This window comes from Vipera ursinii, assembly GCF_947247035.1.
Source record: "Vipera ursinii genome assembly, chromosome: 1".
NCBI lineage: Eukaryota > Metazoa > Chordata > Lepidosauria > Squamata > Viperidae > Vipera > Vipera ursinii.
The window spans coordinates 312,535,181-312,554,097 of record NC_139512.1 but is presented as its reverse complement, the minus strand read 5'-3'; the positions used below and the strand labels follow the sequence as shown (position 1 = coordinate 312,554,097).

The following is an 18,917-nucleotide window of genomic DNA, read 5'->3' as shown; positions in this document are numbered from 1 at the left end:
GTACTATCTATTAGAATTTTGTGAAAAAAGGAATGTTTGAATTGCTATCTCTCTAACTGTTGCGTCACAACATGCCTGTTCACAGAGATGAGCAATGTGAGCAAACACAATCACAGAGAGAGGCAGATACTAGCCAGGGAAAGTTTTTTAAAAAATCCCAACCTAGTCTAATCTCTAGAGCCTGATGTCTACAAAGGCAAACAGTCTTTTTATTCAGGTATAGTTCCTGGAGTTTGAAACTCATTTCAGGTTTTTATACATTCATTTCATGTTTTAAAACAATCCACAGATTGAACAAATGCCTTTCATATAGAAGACCACAAGCTTCTGTCTCCTGTTTGATTTGACAATGACCATCTCTAGAAGCATTTCTTTATGATACCACAGTATTTTAGAGTAGCAGCAATAAGAGGGACCCCAGAAGCACCTCAGAGTCACTCGACAGTGAGTTGTGTTGCATATCAATTTAATAAATAAATAAATAAGTTACAGCCAAAGCAGAAAGAAGTTCATCCATTTCATTTTATTTTCATATAAAAATAAACAATTTAAGAACAAAAGTAGAAAGTTTCCTGGATGTACAAACTAGGTAAAAGCATGACATTTGTCACGTTTAACATTTTCTTGCTTGCTTTCATTGAAAGCATAATCTACATCCGTACATTTTGCCTGTTACAAATTTTCCATTATTAAGGCTTGGGCTCATTTGCTGTTGTTAAAGACAATTTATTTTTAAAGCTAGTAAGCAACAGCTTAAGAATTCAAAACAATCACCAGCAGAAATTTATCTTTTACTGTAAATACTTTGGAAAAATTGCATCTTTCATTCGTGGTAGTTGCCCCCGGTAGTTGCCAGGGGATACATTTCTCTCTGATTTTGGATAAATAAAAGTGACTAGACACAAACGAAGTTTTCCCTAGTATTCTGAATATCTAGTTGCAGAATGTTATGTCATCATTTATATTGCCTCCTCTAGGAACAATTCCACTGATTTTTAGAACCAAATGCAACTGAGAATATCTTTCAAAGTAGTGTCCCTTGGACAGCAATTTGGATAGTCCATTTCATCAATATGAGAATCCAGACTTTTTAGTTCATGAACCATCTCATGTGTGCAGCACATCAAGTGTGCATTTTAATCTCAGATTTTAAAACTTTTCAGTTTGATTCAAATTAATAATAATCAGCTCTAAATATTGATGCAAGGCTATCGCAATGAATTAATCAAGTCATGATGCGTATCCAAATGCCAGTTCAAAATTTTGTTTGGGTCTATTCCAGTGTCCCATTTTAGATAAAATAAGACACTGGAATATATAGAAACAAAATTTTGAATTAGCATTTAGATATGCATAGCTTGATCAATTCATTCCTATAACACTGGATCAATATAACCAGAAATGAAACCCATGAGAAATTATATTGATCTTTATAGGCTCAATTGCTGGAGGTTCCTATGAAGTCCATCAGGATTAAGCAAACAGACTACAATTTTCAGAAGCTTCTGTAACATGATAATGCCTCCTTCTCTTTCCCCTACTAAGAAGATTAGCCCCCATGTCTAATGGACTTTTAATTTCTGAAGCTGTGTGAGATACATTCCACCCATATGGGAACAGTAAATGAGTTCAGTTCAGAGTGTGAGCTGGGGACAGCAATTACCCTGCCCCATTTACTAACACATGCTCACACTCATAGGCTTACAGTGTATAGTTAGTTCTCTCATACTTCATTTTCATCACAATAAGGAGCAACCTCTAGCTTATTGTTAAACTAGGCATGGGCTATGGTGATTGTACAGGTACTATAATTGCAAAATTCAGTCAGTTAACCAGTTGGACTGATTAAAAGCATATTAATCATTTTTTTAAAAAAGTAACTGAGCAGCAGATGCAATGCATACTTTTATACAATCAGATTAAAACTGCAGATGACATGTGCAACTTTAAAAGTGGCATTATTTCCAGTGGTGCTACCAGGGGACACTTGGGTAAAAAAAAAAATCAGAACCCCATTCAGCAAATTGAGTCCCCAGAGCTGCAGAATTAGCTTGTGATATGCTAAAGTCAGTGAAGTAATACTTGATACCCTCAAGAGAGAATACACTTCATAAGGTCATAATATTTGAAGGCTAAAAGGACCAAACCACATCTCTGATTTCTTCCTCTGTTAAAATGAAGCAATGTTTCTTTTAAGATAGTATCTTCTGCAAACTGTGCAATTGCACATATTTTTTCACAGACAAATTTTGCTGGTTTAATGAAAGTGATAGAATTACTAGATTTTAAAAATTGGATGTCAATTCTGATAGCAAATTAATTCCTTACCCAAGGACCACCCTGATGTTCGCTCTTTTATGTTTCATACAATCACAGAAGTCCTGATTGTCTTCCAGAAAGTTTGATCTTCAAGAGACTTAACAGTGCTGCATTAATTATACTTACTCACATAAATATTGGAATAGGTAATCCTGAGCTTCTTATGAAAAGGAAGAATTTTCAACCAACCCTCAGCAAAATTATACAGAGGGTGTGTAATTCTAGTCAGAAAAGCATGCTGCTGCTTTCTAACACTGTAAGGCTAGCCATGCAGTGTGTCACATTTTGGATTTCATTATGCTTCTTCATATAGAGTCACATTTTTAAAATGTCATTATATTGCACATTCCTTCAGGTAATAAATGTCTCTTCTTAAAGTTGTTTTGCTCTGTATAGATTGAGTGCATTTTCCTCCCCATTCTCAGCTTCTTTGCACACAAAAGCCATTTTCATTTTTTTAAAAACAAAAAACAAAAACCCCAACAGCTGTCATATTGACCAATTGAACCAGGGTAGCAAACCTGGGTGCGCTTACTATGGAGTAAGGCACGTAGATGTAGTTTGAGTAAACCTGCCCAGATTTGAGCTTATAGGACGCGTAAACTTCATCCTTTCACATACGTTATCTTGTCATGGTCAGGCACAATGGAAGTGGATCCCATTTTGAAGTACACAAGTTGACGACCTTGTCAGACAACAAATAATTTATTATTAGTAGTAGTACTACTATTGATTAGGAAGTATAAAGAAATTTTATCTTAGAACTAACTCTGAAGTTATCCAACTGCAGCCTCTTCTTTTGCAAGGTATATACCACGGGTCCTCAAAACATGGCCACTTTAAGACTTGTGGACTTCAACTCCCATGCTGGCTGGGGAACTCTGGGAGTTGAAGTCCACAAGTCTTAAAGTGGCCAAGTTTGAGGACCCCTGGTATATATCAAATCAGGATCATAATTGTACATCAAGAATTCTCAGTGGTTACGTCTAAGAAAGAAATGGCCTTCTTATGAAGACTAGCCATAGCCCATCTATAAGAGAAGTGTGAGACATATTTATCGCAAATGGCTTTAGATTCAACAAAAATAAATAAATGATATGTGTTCGCATGATTGCTCTGTGAGAATTAACACATTCCAGGATTTTTGGCATATAAATACCATTAAAATCCTGATGAGTTTGATTTAATCCAACAAAAGTATATTATTATGAACTAAGCAATGTTGCCATATATACTGAAGAGTTCTTGGTTGAAATCATCCATTACACTGTAATAAGTGGAGAAGCGTGGCATGTATGTTCTGATTATAGCAATATTATCATTATTCCTGGTGCAGCCCCAAAAGTTAGTGAGGACAATTTGGTAGGTGCATACCTATCTATCTATAGGGGAAAGACTGGGAAATTAACAACTGTTTGTCCTTTTTTCTCACCTTATCTTTCAAGTATTGCCCCTCTAAACAAATTGAGATACAATGTTTTAATCCAGGGGTCTTCAAACTTGCCCTTTTATGACTTGGGGACTTCAACTCCCAGAATTCCTCAGCCAGCGTGCCTGGCTGAGCAATTCTGGGAGTTGTAGTACACAAGTCATAAAAGGGCCAAGTTTTGAAGACCCCTGTTCTAATCAAAGAAGATTCATCCAAAAATACTAAAATAAAAAAATCTACTTTTAAGGTTCAAATGGGGTTAATATGCTATCTAAACTGTAACAGATTATTTTGCACGACTTTTGGCTCTGCATATACGTAATTTAACTATCGTTAAATGTTATATTGGGTTAATTTCTTGTAAATTGTTTCATAGGCCAGAAGCATATTTCAAAGTTATTATTAAACAGTTTACAATATAATTCAATAGCTAAGACTGATAGCAGCAGGCATGACCTTTGTCAAGTTTCCAGAGTTCATCTGAGGCTGCCCTTTGAGTGAGGTGGCATTTGTTAGGATCTGCAAGTGCTGAGATATGGGAACAGAATGCTCTACTTGTCAAAGGAAGAGCCTGCTTACATTGCATCCAGCTGGAAACAGTCATCCAGCACACACACGCTAATCTCTTTGGAACTCATCAGGCCTGATAAAGAAAAGGCGCTGGAATGTATTTTGCAGGATCACTATTGTAGCCAGTGGACCTCGGCTTAGTCTTAACACAAAGACGAGTGGCTTCCCTAAATCCCTTCTCTCAAGTGCTATCATCATCAACAATTTGTCCTCTGGACATTCCCAAGACAGATTTTTTGAAAAAAAAAAACCTAAAGCCATCTGCTGAATGATCTCCTCAGCTTTCTCTGAATTCTCCGGCATAATCATTTGGTGATCCTCCTCACTAGAGGTTCCTAGCCATCTTGATTTTCAATCTTAGGCAAATCATTTTTTTCCCCTCAAGAAATGTTTTACTGGCTTTTATATTTTATATTTTTATATCTTTGGAGCTAATCTCTCTCTCTCTCTCTCTCTCTCTCTCTCTCTCTCTCTCTCTCTCTCTCTCTCTCTCTCATATATATGACTGCTATATATATACTGGTCATATATATACTGCTCAAAAAAATAAAGGGAACACAAGATAAGACATCCTACTATTAAATACAGTACATTGTGTTGTTTAAGTGTTCCCTTTATTTTTTTGAGCAGCATATATATATATATATAGAGAGAGAGAGAGAGAGAGAGAGACAGAGACAGAGAGAGAGACAGAGACAGAGAGAGACAGAGAGAGAGAGACAGAGAGAGAGACAGAGACAGAGAGAGACAGAGAGACAGGGAGAGAGACAGAGAGACAGAGAGAGAGAGATGGATTCTCTTGTGTAATAGAATAGGAGCTGGAAGGGACCTTGGAGGTCTTCTAGTCCAGCCTCCCACTTATGCAGGAGAACGTATACCATTTCAGAAAAGTGACTGTCTAGCCTCTTCTTAAAAATCTCCAGTGATGAAGCGCCCATGATTTCTGGAGGCAAGCTGTTCCACTGGTTAATTGTCCTCACTATCAGGAAGTTTCTCCTTAATTCTAGGTTGCTTCTCTCTTTGTTCAGTTTCCAACCATTGTTTCTTGTTCTGCCCTCTGTTACTTTGGAGAATAACATGACCCCCTTGTCTTTGTGGCAGCCCCTCAAATACTGGAATGCTGCTATCATGTCACCCATTTCTTCTTTTCTTTAGACTAGCCAAACCCAAGTCCTGCAGCCATTCTTCATATGTTTTAGTCTCCAGGCCTTTGATCATCTTAGTTGCTCTTCTCTGATTTTTTTCCAAACTCTCAACATCTTTTTTGCGATATGGTGACCAAAATTGGCTGCAGTATTCCAGGTGTGGTCTTACTAGGGTTTTATAAAGCAGTACTAATATTTTGCATGATCTTGATTGTATGCCTCTGTTTATATAACCCTCGATTGTATTAGCCTTTTTGACTGCAGCTGCACACTGCTGGCTCATGGTCAAATGATTGTCCAATAGGACTTTAGATGCTTTGAAAATATATTTCTCAGAATTGCAAGGCTATATTGCCAGGCAAGATAGCAATTGGACATTCTAGCTGGAATTCTGAGAAATATAAGCCTAACTCAAAAAATAAGAATAAAGAAGTTGTTTGAATTCATAAGTTTGAATTATAGTTATTTACTACTTTTGCAAAATAAAATGTGATGGAAAGCACAATTTGCCATTCATAGATCCTCATTCAGACAATTCTATGTGCTTTAGTCACAAAGAATCCCTTTGTAGAATTTTATCACAAAAAAAAGATAGTTGGTAAACTGATTACCATTTACTTCATAAAGAAATGTCTCCAAGGTACATGAAAAGCTAGGTACAGTAATCACAGAGACCATTGTGATATCATGAACAGATTAATTATTTTCTTATGTGGATGCCAGAATGTGCCAATCTTTTTTTCAAGCATTCTCATTTTGCTACTTTAGGATTAAAAAAACTTTTTTGATTGGCAACCATTACCTGTCCAAGTTGTTTGGTTGATGAAAACGAAAGCTTTGCATTGCGAATGACTCTCGCATACCTCTATAGCCTCATTTACATCAAATACAGAAAGGAGACATCCTTTGTGATGGTAGGATGGCCAGCATCTGTAATTTTCATTGATTATTGTAGCTTCAGGCACTCTTTTATAATCTAGAAAAAAAGCAAAGAAAAACCACATTTAAAATGAATTCTTTCTGGCAAATTGGGCTTTGACAGCATCTTAAAAAATGTTTCCAACACTCTTCTCCATTGCCTCTGTATGTGTTTTTAATCTTGCACCAATTACCGGCCAAAAAGAATATTTTGTTATATGCACTTTGATAGGAAAAAAATGTGAGCAAGGTTTGCCAAGAAACTCCCTAATTCTATATCCTATTTCTCTTTCCTGTGAAAAGTAAGTCTTTGATTTCATTGAGGTCTTTGTGGACTGAGTGAGTGAATATCCTCCACATCAATGGGCAAAGATTTAAGCTGTTGTTATTCTTAAATCAGCCCCAACCTCCTGCCTCATATGTGTTAAGATTGCAAATTCCAGAAGTCCCAATCAGTGATTAGGCTGACTAGGAATTCTGGGGAATGTAATCCCACACCTGCAAAGGGGAAGAACAGAGTAGGACCTCATAAGCACTCCCAGCCCTTGTTCAAAATCAGGAGAGCATAGCTGGGTTTTGCCTATTTTGTAATGAACAAGCAAGGTCTTAATGAAGCTAACTTTTCTTTGTCAGTTTAGTACAAAAGGACAGTGACTTGATGAGCTCCATAGAGAAAGACTTGGGGGGTGGGGGAGAATAGTATAGTTTGTTCTTGCCCAGGCACATCTTGTCTGCACAGACCTGGACTGACTTTGATTCAATTTCCCTTCCATTTGTGCCTCTCTTTTACACACATGTTTTGCTCAAAACTCAGTGCTGTTTTCCAGCTGTCTGAGGATACCCCTAATGAATACATCAGACAGTTGAATTAATCATGTATAAATAGCTCTGTTTAGCCACAGGACTCCCTAAATCCAACCCAAGAATGTATTAAAAATATGCATATAATGTGTTTCTAATTGTATGTATTTAGGAAAGTATAGTTAGTTTTCCTATTTTATAGCCTGTACTTTGTGAGAATCATTTCAGTTTAAGAATAATTTGCCTACAATTATGAAACTTAAGTTTGTTGATATTCTGGAGAAAGTTTGATAACAAAGTCTTAATTGGAATTGAACAGTCACAGAGCTTTTTTTGGTCTGCACTTGTATACTTACCTGAAAGTAAGGTCCATCTAGGACAGTTGTACTGCGAATACCATTGCCTGTATCTAATAGTTAATATATTGGTTCATATGACAGATTCATTATTTAGTATGCATTATGTATACCACCTATTTAGAAAATGTGTGAAATATTCTATGACATTTTGCATAGACCTAAATATCTTCCCCTCTGACTACAAGGCAGTGAAATGCAATAGCATTTTTAGCAAGTCAGTATAGACTCAGGGATAGGACAATAACAGTCAACCATATAAATTTGACATAAAAATTAAATGAGATTTAGGATGATCATGACAAGCTAGGACAATTATCTTAGCCAGTATGATACAAAGACAACTGTAAATGTCTACATTTTGATAAGAAAAATCAAATGTATAATATAAAATGAAAGAGGGCATACTGGACAGCAACACAAATGAAAAAAATATTTGACATATTCTGTAAATAAATGAACTTGTGTGATAAATAGACATGGACAGTTATTACAGTTCAAAACAATCACAAGACAATGGTACAACTTTTCAACCATCCAGAATACTTCATCACTGACCTCAAGGTAGCACTGATGAAACAGAAATATATATATTAAAAAATCCCAATCCTTTTCAGAAAGTATGAATTGGGAGAATGGGCTTGTAGCTTATTACAATTGTTTAATTGATCTCATTCTGGGTTTTTTCCATCCCTTCCCCATTCCATAGTATTTGAAGTCCTGCAGGATCTAACGCACTCTGTACATCTAATTATAAAGTTGGTTAGTCTTGAATATGCTACTATATTCTGTTTCTACTTAAAGGCAGTATTAAGCAGTATCAACAGAGATATTAAGATTTTTAAAAAGTAATAATTCCTCTCTATTTTGTATTGGTCAGAATCTAGAGCATTGTGTTGAGTTTGAGGCATTGCATTTTAGAAATCTCCAGAGCGAAGCAAGATAATAAGGGACCTACAAGGAATAACTTACAAAGAAACTATGTTACTTGTATGTTTCACCTGTAGAAGAAAGGACTGCATGAATACATGATCAGAAAGATGTGGAATATGGGGCAGGACTGTTCAAATTTGTTCAGTTATTTCAGAATTACAATGAGAAGCAGTCACTTTAAATTAGAAGGAACCAGATTTTGATTTTGGTTGGACCTAGAATTGAACAACCCTAGAATTGTTCAATTGTGGAACAGACTGTTTCAGGAAGTGGAGCATTTGCCCTGAATGTGTTTATACATAGGCTGGATAGTCATCTTCACAGAATGCTGAAGTAACAGACTGCTGCACTGAATAGAAACATTTTGTGATTCGACAAATAGAAATTATATGTTTTTGGATTTCTGCTACTTTGCGCAATGTGAAGTCTATAATTGTATCTGTTTTGATTTGCAAGAGTTCAACCTGGAAACACACACACACCTCTCCAGAAATGGTTTTTTAAGGACTAGATTAATGGGAAATCTCCATACAGTGAATTCAGTGGCCTAGATAAATCTTGTAGCATTACCTAACATGCTCTGCTCATGTGAAAAGATTCACACAAATAAAATAATCTTTCTGTTCTTGGCAATTTGCATGGGTATGCAATGCCACCCATCTGTCGGATGCCTAGAGCCCAGAAGCCACAGATCTCCAAATGTCTCTGGGCTCTGGACTAGCATAAATAATTTTTCATAACATATTTAATAAATATTAACACAAGCCACACAAAAATATATCCAACTGTTTAGAAAGACAATTCTAACTCGGCCTTGAGATAGAAAGTTATTGAATATGAGAACTTGTAAAGTTGAATCAGGGAGAAATGCTTGGGAAAAACCCTAGACATATAACTAGACCAAATGTTTCCGTTAGCTTTTTGGCAAATTTTCAGCAGTGGCATAGATTTTTGGAATCACTCCCATTGCAACTGTTGTTCCCTTTTCTTCTACAAATACAGCAGTTGTGGGGAGAGGGCAGCATACAGAATTCATTCTCTATGAGGGATTCAGTGCCCTGCACCCAGTGAAATAAATGATAGCTGACTTTCTAAACAGAAAGAATATCATCAGAAACTACAAAAGCAAGCAAGGATTTCTAAGTCCAAGTTGAAGGACCTCAGAGAAATATGCCATTCTTGCAACCCTGTATGTGTTGACTCCTTTTTATACTATAACCCCAGTTAAGGAACTGAGGTTTTCCCCTGTATGATAGTACTTTTGGCATTAAGTGAAGACCTTTTTATTGCTAATTTAAGTATTGTCATTTTATTACGGTGAAATCGTCACAAGAGTTCTTGCAAAGACTTAAGTCAGTAAAAATACAGGATGACGAAACCATGGTATCATTCGATGTGACATCGTTGTTTACATCCATCCCACAAGAGCTAGCTATTTCAACAATAAAAGATCTATTACAGCTAGAGGGACTACGGAACCAGGGTTCACTTAGTATAGAAGATGTCATCCAACTACTGTGCCTATGTCTCAGAACACATTTTGTATTCCAGGGCACAATTTATGAACAAATCAAGGGCACGCCAATGGGGTCCCCCATTTCTGGGGTCATCGCAGAGGCGGTCCTACAATGCCTGGAATCCAAGGTGATGTCCGACTACCGCCCCAAGTTTTGTGCTAGGTATGTTGATGATACGTTTGCCATCATCAAACGAACAGACACAAGGCTGTCTTTATGAAAGAGCTCAATGCAGTATTCCCTGATATCCAGTTCACAGCAGAAGAGAAGGCCAATGGTACTCTGGCCTTCCTGGACATATTGGTCAGTCACCAAACTAATGGCACCCTCCACACAACAGTATATCGAAAGGCGACACATACCAACAGAATGCTGCATTACAAAAGTAACCACCCAATGGCCCACAAGATCGCATGCATCCGGACATTGTTCACACGTGTAAATACACACTGCAATACAAAGAGAGCAAAGCAAATAGAACGCGCCTACCTGCACCATATATGCAGACAGAATGGCTACCTAACCAATTTCATCTGGCGGCATTGTAGATACCAAGGGCCCCCCAGAACACAAAATGATTTAGAGACAACAACTTGGACAATGATACCCTACATTAATGGGGTATCAGAAGAAACAGCATGCATACTGGCACCATATAAGGTCAGTGTGGCCCATCGCCCCTACCAGACACTCCGGACCACGATGATGCGCCCCAAGGAGCCATTATTAGAGGAAGAAAAATTATCTGTGGTCTATAGAATACAATGTAATTACATCAGAGAGACGGCCAAACGGATTAAGACCAGAATTCATGAGCATAGGTTGGCCGTCAAAAGGCAGGAACAGTACTCGCAAATATGGACACACATGGCAATGGCCACTCATTTGACTTCAGGGGGATGAAGGCTATCACCCAGGATACCTCCAAAGGAGGTTGGCTGCTTAGAGAAGCCTGGTTCTCAGACGCACACTCGATTAACTGGCACATAGAGCTACCACCAGCTTATCAAGCATTGAGAGCATATGAAGAGCAATCCAAAACACTGTTTGCACTTAGAAGGAGAGGGGCCAAGGTTAGGCAGCCATGCTATCTATGTGAGGGAAAGGAAGCCGGACACACAACAACCTGTTGAGACCAGGGAAAGGAAACAGATGAGGAGTGAGTCTGCAATAACTCCCGACAGCTGAACACGAAAGGGGTGGGGAGAGAGTGGATTGCATCCAGTACATTCATTTGAGAATGGAGATTGGCTGGAAAGAGCGGAATCGGTCAGATGAAGAGTGAAGAAACAGGAACAACTGGGAGGTGAGGCAGGCATACGGGCATGCCCAACCCGAAGTCTGGAGGGGATACGACAGATTGGTGAGGGCGGAGCAATGCAGGGACCCCTGGAGGAAAAACAATGAGTAGAGGAGGATGGCATGGCCTGCAGAAAGGAGAAGCAAGAAAAACAACAGCCAATTGAATGTGGATGGTGGAACAAGATCAGGAATAACCCTGCAAACACTCCAATCAACAGAACACGGACAAGACAGGGAGGGAGGATGCCGCAATGCACATGCACACCTACACGCGAGGAGCAACTTGCTGAAGGCGGACAGCGCAACAAGACAGAAAATGATCCAGCAGCCACTCTGATCCACTGCATGCGGACGAGGCAGGGGGGAAGGACATCACAGCAGGCATATACAACGCCAGCCCAAGACACGCAGCCTATGATGATTGCAGGAGGGGGGCATTTGGAAGATGGAATAACAGTAGCATCACATGGATGGATGCAGGGAGGGCAGGTTGAGAGGAGATACAACAACAAAGGGTAAGATTGACAGAGGTAGAAGGGGCAAAGGAACGACAGGAGAAAAGAAAGCAATAGGACTGAAACACACAGAAGAAGATGCAGGACAGCTAGGATATTTACGGTTAGTTAGGACGGGCGGCCCTATCACCTGATCAATGGGCAGGACACTGAGTCAACAAGGTTTATAAACAATCTCCCCCACCTCTTAGCATTTACCCTGATGATGCTGGCAGTGGACCAGCGAAAGCTAGGTTGTTTTAGGTTTGTAAATAGTTGTTTTTATTGTTTTTATTGTTTTTACTATTTTAACAGTAAACAGCTGTTTTATATTCTTCCCGGAGTTCAAGAACTTCATATTGCTATACAGATATGCACGGTATTCGTATTTTTATAGTTATTAAGGATATTTTATCTTATTTATTATCTTAATGATAATGCTAATTATTCTATTTCCTGTGTTGGTTTTATATTATATTTATTTTACACTGCCATTAAAATGAGATAAGATGAGATAACCTTTATTGTCACTTTTTTCTGTGAACACACTGGTACACATTAAAAAATGATATTCTGATGCCCACTCTCAAAAGACTATATGTGTATGTGTATGTATATATGTGCATGTGCATACGTGTGTGTGTATGTATGTATATGTGTGTGTATGTATATGTATACATACAGTATATGTATATATACACATATGCACATATATACACACATATGCTATATATGAAATAAATATACCTAAAAAAACATTCTATATCAGTTTTATGATGACTGGCAACAGCTTTTCAGATTTCAGATGAGAGTCTTTATCATTCCTCCCAGAAGATGTCAGGGATTAAATATCAGATCTTTTATACATAAAGTACGTGTTTTACTACCAAATATCATTTCTACCATGACCTGGAGAAAGGAGGAGTTATAATACTAATGCAGAATTGTCAGTTCCACATAGGAATGCCTACATAGCCTACATAGTTGGGTTGAAAATATATAAACTATGATGTTGTGACTTTAAGATGTTAATTGGCCAATGGGTGTGTAAGTGTTCTCATGGTCATAAGAGGGAGCTACGAACATAGCTTCTCTCTCTCTCTGAATTCACTGCTCTCTCTACTTTTGCTGTACTGTTGGTTTACTACTGTGATAAACCTGAACTGTGTATTGACCTCTGGAGCGGTAAGAAGACTTTGTATTTGGAATACTCCTTTGACTGTTACTATTGTGTATGACCTGGACTGTTTATTTTTGACCGTGCATTTTTGTTTTTACACCACCTCAAAAGTAAAGTACTTTTTGTTTTCACAACTCAGTGTACTCTTGTGGTTCCTGTGTGACTCTTACTGCTCTCAGTACCCTTCCTTGTCTGTGCAACTCCTTGGTAGCACAAGGAGACCTCTGCACAACAATTCCTAACAGATATAATAATCCTAACTGAACATGTAGCAGATTCACAAGATTCCAAGCTTCTCCTGAAGGTAATTGTTTATGGATCGGATGGAAGCTAACATTCCTTCAGCTGAGAGGAGATGGCAGCTCAAACACTGCGTGAAGAAAATAAGTTTGTACTGTACGATAAGTGGCTCAGAGGCAGCTGGAAAGTGCCAAGAGTTTGCAGCTGAATTTAGTACAGATTAGGGTTCAGTCTGGGCAGGACTTCTTAAATTGCTCTGTGGGGGATCTGCCCGTTATGCTCTACTTAACCAAAGTAAAGTAAAGATTGAAAAGATTTATTGTATTTATATAAACTTTGCTAAACTGCAATTTGGTCCTAACAAAGCCCATTTTATTGCAAATTCAAAAACTTCAGAACTATAATCTCATTAAAACAGGATTAGACATTTTAATAAAAGTTAACCGGAGATTCAGAAACACTACAAAGGGAGGAGATGTTTAAACTCCAACATCAAACATACATGCAATTAGAAGTGAAATTAAAAAAAAATACTGACTTTTTAGCAGCTCTTTGAAAGTTCTCAAACTAAGTGGCTGCAGAGAAAGTATTCCCTTCTGAAACAAGAAAATCACTGTAACTTAGTCAAGCTTATATAAGGGGTGCAGTTCTTGAAATATATTTACCCCTGAAGGGATGGATAATATGAGTCACCTTGTGCCACTCAACTGCAATACCCATCCTCTCTTATTATTGGCCATGTTGGCTAGGGATGATGGGAGCTGTAGTTTAATCATTCTTAAAGGGCTTTCAGCAGACAACCACAACAATATATAAGCTTAGCCACAGCAATTCACTGACGAAAGTTTCATCCAAGGATGAAATCATAATTTGATGGAAAGTTAACTCTTCATAGGCAGAATAGCATCCTAGTCTCACCATTACCTCTTATTCATCAGGTTGATTTGCCAATTTAGCAGTTTAACTCAAAACGCATTAAAATATTCCTTCTTGTGGGTGACCATTCATCTGTAAGCATTTAGGCCCAGAAGCGAGCTAATAATATGTCCAAAAATATATTTTTTTAAAAATGGAAGCAATCTAAAACCTGTAGTGGTTTCTTTAATAATGTCTGTTGTATTCATTCTATTTGAATAAAGCTAAAAAAATATTGAAATTATTTTCTATAAACAAAATACATTGAACAGTAAATAATGAGACCCCAGTATAATGAAAATGGGATTGAGTATACCCTTTAATTCAGCCTTCCCTAATCAAATACTCTCCAAATATGACAATCTGCAGTGCTCATCACCCCGCTGTATGTATGACCGAGCTCTTGCAACAGCTGGGTAACCCAGACCTTTTCCCACCCCAGACTTCCAGCCTTGGCCTTTCACATTATTATAAGTATATGTTCAAGGCCACCCACTGAGTTCATGACTGAGCTGAGATCTGAACTCAGGTTAAAGTCCAGCATTCTGTCAACTGGACCACACTGGCTGACAATTGGCAGGACACCCAATGAAGGAAAACAACACAGTCTTATTTGTGCTCTACTCAGTGTTGCTCTGCTTTGACTGGCTGGAACACAACTGAAACACAACTGAACAGGGAAGCAACCAACCAATGGAAGAAACATACACTGCCTGAAACATGCTACACAGACTGGAAGACAAGACCAAGTAGGTACATAAATGCATCAGCACATGCTACCAGCCTCGATACACACATTAAAGATTGTTGCAAGATTATTAGAAAATAAAAGAGCTGCTGGTCCTTTAGAATTAGCCCATTTCAAACCAGAGCTTTGTTATAAACCCATGAGTATCACAGTAAACCTATGGCAAGAGTACTTCTGTAGTTTCATGGAAGATATCTTCATTTATACTATAAATACATAGAAGAATTTATCTGAGGCATGTGATTAAATATATGCACAGAATTAAACGAGTTAATGGGAAGAAGTTCCAAAATCAAGGCATTAAGCCTCAATTTGGCCCACCAATTAAATAACAGAAGCCCTTTCTTCAGAGATTTTTCTGCTCATATTTTGCTTATTATCATGAAAAAGAAAAGAAAAATGTGTAAGCATAAAAGCATGCATTTGGACCCCAAAATTTGACATAAGGGGTCACTTTGTGTAGTTTGTCTAAAAATGGCATATCTTTTATATGTGCATGTGAGACGTACGTAGCTAAGGTTATAGCAATCACATGTATTTTCTTCCTCTTTCCAAATGTTTTGTGTAGCTGTGTGTTGTATTTGAAGTTTTTTTTATAAGACTATTGGGTCAGGTTTTCACAAATGGCAGACCAATAATAAATTGGTAATTAGACTTTCAAACTAGGGAGTTCATTCATTTTTTATTGTTCTTCTAGAGGTGAGAAAAGGGACGCGGTGGCTCAGTGGGTTAGGTTGGCAGTTTGGCGGGTCGAATCCCGAGTGCCGCGTAACAGAGTGAGCGCCTGTTACTCGTCCCAGCTTCTGCCAACCTAGCAGTTCGAAAGCACGTAAAAATGCAAGTAGAAAAATAGGGACCACTACGGTGGGAAGGTAACAGCGTTCCGTGCGCCTTTGGCCAGCCACATGACCACAGAGACGTCCTCGGACAAGCGCTGGCTCTTCGGCTTTGAAACGGAGATGAGTACCGGCCCCTAGAGTTGGAAACGACTAGCACGCATGTGCGGAGGAACCTTGACCTTTATCTTAGAGGTGAGAAAAACTAGAAAATTATTAAACCAGAGGATTTGACTAGTTTCTCATTGATATTTGTTTTATTATGTATAGCTTCCAATAAGACCAATAGTCTGAATAGTATGATCTTGGTGTTCTTTGAGTGTGGAGGTGTTCCTACAAATCTTTCACTACCAGCTGGATTATGAAAAGTCTGCAGGAAAAGGTTGACTCAGCCTTCCATCCTTCCGAGGTAGGTAAAATGAGGACCCAGATTGTTGGGGGCAATAAGCTGACTTTGTAATAATGCTGCTTGGGGGGGGTGAAAGCCCTAATAAGCAGGCATATACATAGAATGAAGGCTATTGCTAAGCACATTGATTTGTGCTTAGATTGTAAGCCGCCCTGAGTCTTCGGAGAAGGACGGGATATAAATGGGATTTAAAAAAAACAAACAAGCAAGCTCAGAGAATACAGCAGGGGTGTCAAACTGCCGGCACACAGGCCAGATGCATCATAGCAAAACCGCCCATCCCATTGCCAGCAATGGCAAAAAAAGTCGTGATATGTTGCGATACGTCACGTGACGTTGTTAATTTGACACCCCTGGTATACAGGAACCAACAGTTGAGCTGTGAGCTGTATACAGTATGTTCTCTTCTAGTGGAATCTTAAGTGGAGATACAGATTTTCATGTTCGTGTGCTATTTGCAAGGAACTAGATCGTGCTTAGGCTAAAGCTACATTTGCAAAGCAATCAGGGGGTGCCAGATCAAACATGCCTTATAAAGTTAATAAAGGAAACCAAAAAGCAGTTGACGAGATTCTTGGTTAGAAGTAGTTCTGGCATTGTCAGAAACAAACAGCCTGAGATCAGTCTAGCGACTGTCTCTTACAGTAACAAGGAGCAAGTTTTAATCATTCCTTCCACTCAAAAGTATGAGGGTCTATGTCAATGGGAGAAAAATAAGAAAAAATGGCCCTTAGTTTTACTATAAATAGGGCTTGCATTTTGTTTTGGCAACCACTGTGATCTTTTATTAACAGCTGCCCCAGTTTTCACAATGAAGTTACTTAACACAGATCTGCTTCTCTGAACATTGCCTGTGTAATTTACATTTCTGGTTTCATATAAGAGAATCCTGACAACCTTTGCTTCTGAACTGTTCCTAACAGTAAGCAGAAGGAAGTGATTATTTAAAAACATAGTAGATACTGAAGTGTTGAAAACAGTAAAAGTATTGGGCAACAGAGCTATTTAAGCCATGCAATTTAACCCTATTCCTTAAGATAGCCTGCTGTCCCTATGACAGCACTGCCCTTTCCCAAGAATCAAAGTAAAAATCTACTTTACTTTGGATACTGGAATTATCAGCTTGCATGAAAAAGGTGGATTCTTGTCCACCTTGGGCAACAAAATGTCTTTGGTTAGCTTTGCTTCCTCTGCTCCTTAAAAGTATTTTTAACTCAACCTTTGTGGCTACTGGAAAAAAAGTAAACACAAAAACGAATATCCTGTTTAAAAAGCACAATATTAAAACAGTGAGTATCGAATGGAAAGTAGTCTTTCTAAAAAAACTATCTTTACTATCTGAATAGCAAGCAAACCCATTTTACACTAACCAGTCAAATTCTTGGACTACAATGTAATATAAATTAGGTAAAAGAGGCAGTGGTTTCCTCCTTTTAACTTGCTTGAATCATTCTCAATCTGACTTTAATCAGTCCTAATGACCATTTATTTCAACCACAGCAAAAAACTTTTTTAAAAAATAGTTACAAGTTGGAAATCTGCCCAGTCTTTTTTTTTTCAGGTTACTGCCTACAGTGTATCAGACTTCTAATATATTTTTTTTCTCCTTCATTTGTTGAATTGACAAAATTAAATGCTTCTGTCAGATTCAAGAGAGAGAGAGAGAGAGAGAGAGATGAAAACTATTTAAACTTATTTGTAGAATAACATAGTATAGGTATTAATTTCCTTTATATATAACAGAGTAACAATTGGCCACTTGAAAAAAAATAATCTCCCTTTTATATACATGAACTTAACCATTAATATATTTACAATAGAACCACTGGTCAATTTTACAATTATTAATTATGCCATATGCTATTTTACGTTATTTTACTTGTCCTTTCATGTTCAAATCTCGAAAAAAGCAATTGGTTTAGGATTAAGGGAAATTAACTATTTTGTATAATTCAAAATCTTAGTAAGGTAAAATATGCTTATGACTTTTGAAGCCAAGGTTAGATGCAAATATAATTATGCTTAGAGTAGACCATCTGAAATTAGTGGAGCAAATTAGTTTTGACAAACCTATGCCTACTCTATTTCTATTCCAGTGATCTATAAATTTATTCTAATATATATACTGGAGAAAAAGTGAATGTTGAATAAAATAACAGAAAAACAGATTGTATTAGGCGAAAATCTTATAAAAGTACATATAGTACATAATGAAAAAGGAATACAAAAATGCATATATTTACAAAAAATTCATATGGATTTTCATGCACACTCTAATTAATATAGGGAAGAATGACCATAAGAATGAAAAAATAACAAATCTGTCCTACTTATAAATAAGCATTACATTTTCAGCTAAAAATATAGCTAGTAAGGTGACCTAGATTGGTGATTTTTAAACTACTTCAGAACCTGGAACACCAAACAAATAATTGGTTTATGCAGAACTTATCAATGGGAAAAAATGGGTTCAAAGACCACAAAAATCTTTTCTTGGATTTTGAGAACAGGTCAGGGGCATTTTATTGTTATTTGGGGATTGGTAGTTTTCCACAAAATGCAATTTTAGGAACTCTGATCTAGATGAAACATCAGTGGGCTGGGTTTTTGTGGGAAACTATTTCTAATAATTTTGCAAAGTATAATTAGATTGTAAATATAAGCTTGGTTGATTGATTTGATTTGATTTTTATCTTGGCTTTATTAGTTTATAAGTAACTCAACGAAGTAAGCATGCATAATTCTTTATTTCCCTCACCCTGCAAGTTCTATTTACAATTGATAATTTATTCTAGTTCCTTGCAG

At 37.5% G+C, this 18,917-nt stretch overlaps 1 protein-coding gene across 2 annotated transcripts in view; it reads right to left on the bottom strand.

Annotated features, from left to right (window-relative positions):
- Window positions 1–603: 603 nt before the first annotated feature.
- PKDCC (protein kinase domain containing, cytoplasmic) overlaps window positions 604–18,917 on the bottom strand; it is a gene marked incomplete at its 5' end in the record, with an annotated part of 44,339 nt that continues 26,025 nt past the window's right edge. Inside the window, 2 exons of one of the 2 annotated variants that reach the window (XM_083349782.1) lie at window positions 604–3,004; window positions 6,266–6,439. In XM_083349782.1, the coding sequence (XP_083205908.1) occupies window positions 2,925–3,004; window positions 6,266–6,439 (254 nt within the window). In that variant the 3' untranslated portion in view covers window positions 604–2,924. Of the gene's footprint in view, window positions 3,005–6,265; window positions 6,440–13,604; window positions 13,801–18,917 lie in introns of those variants that run through there. The other variant, XM_083349783.1, reaches the window with a different exon arrangement.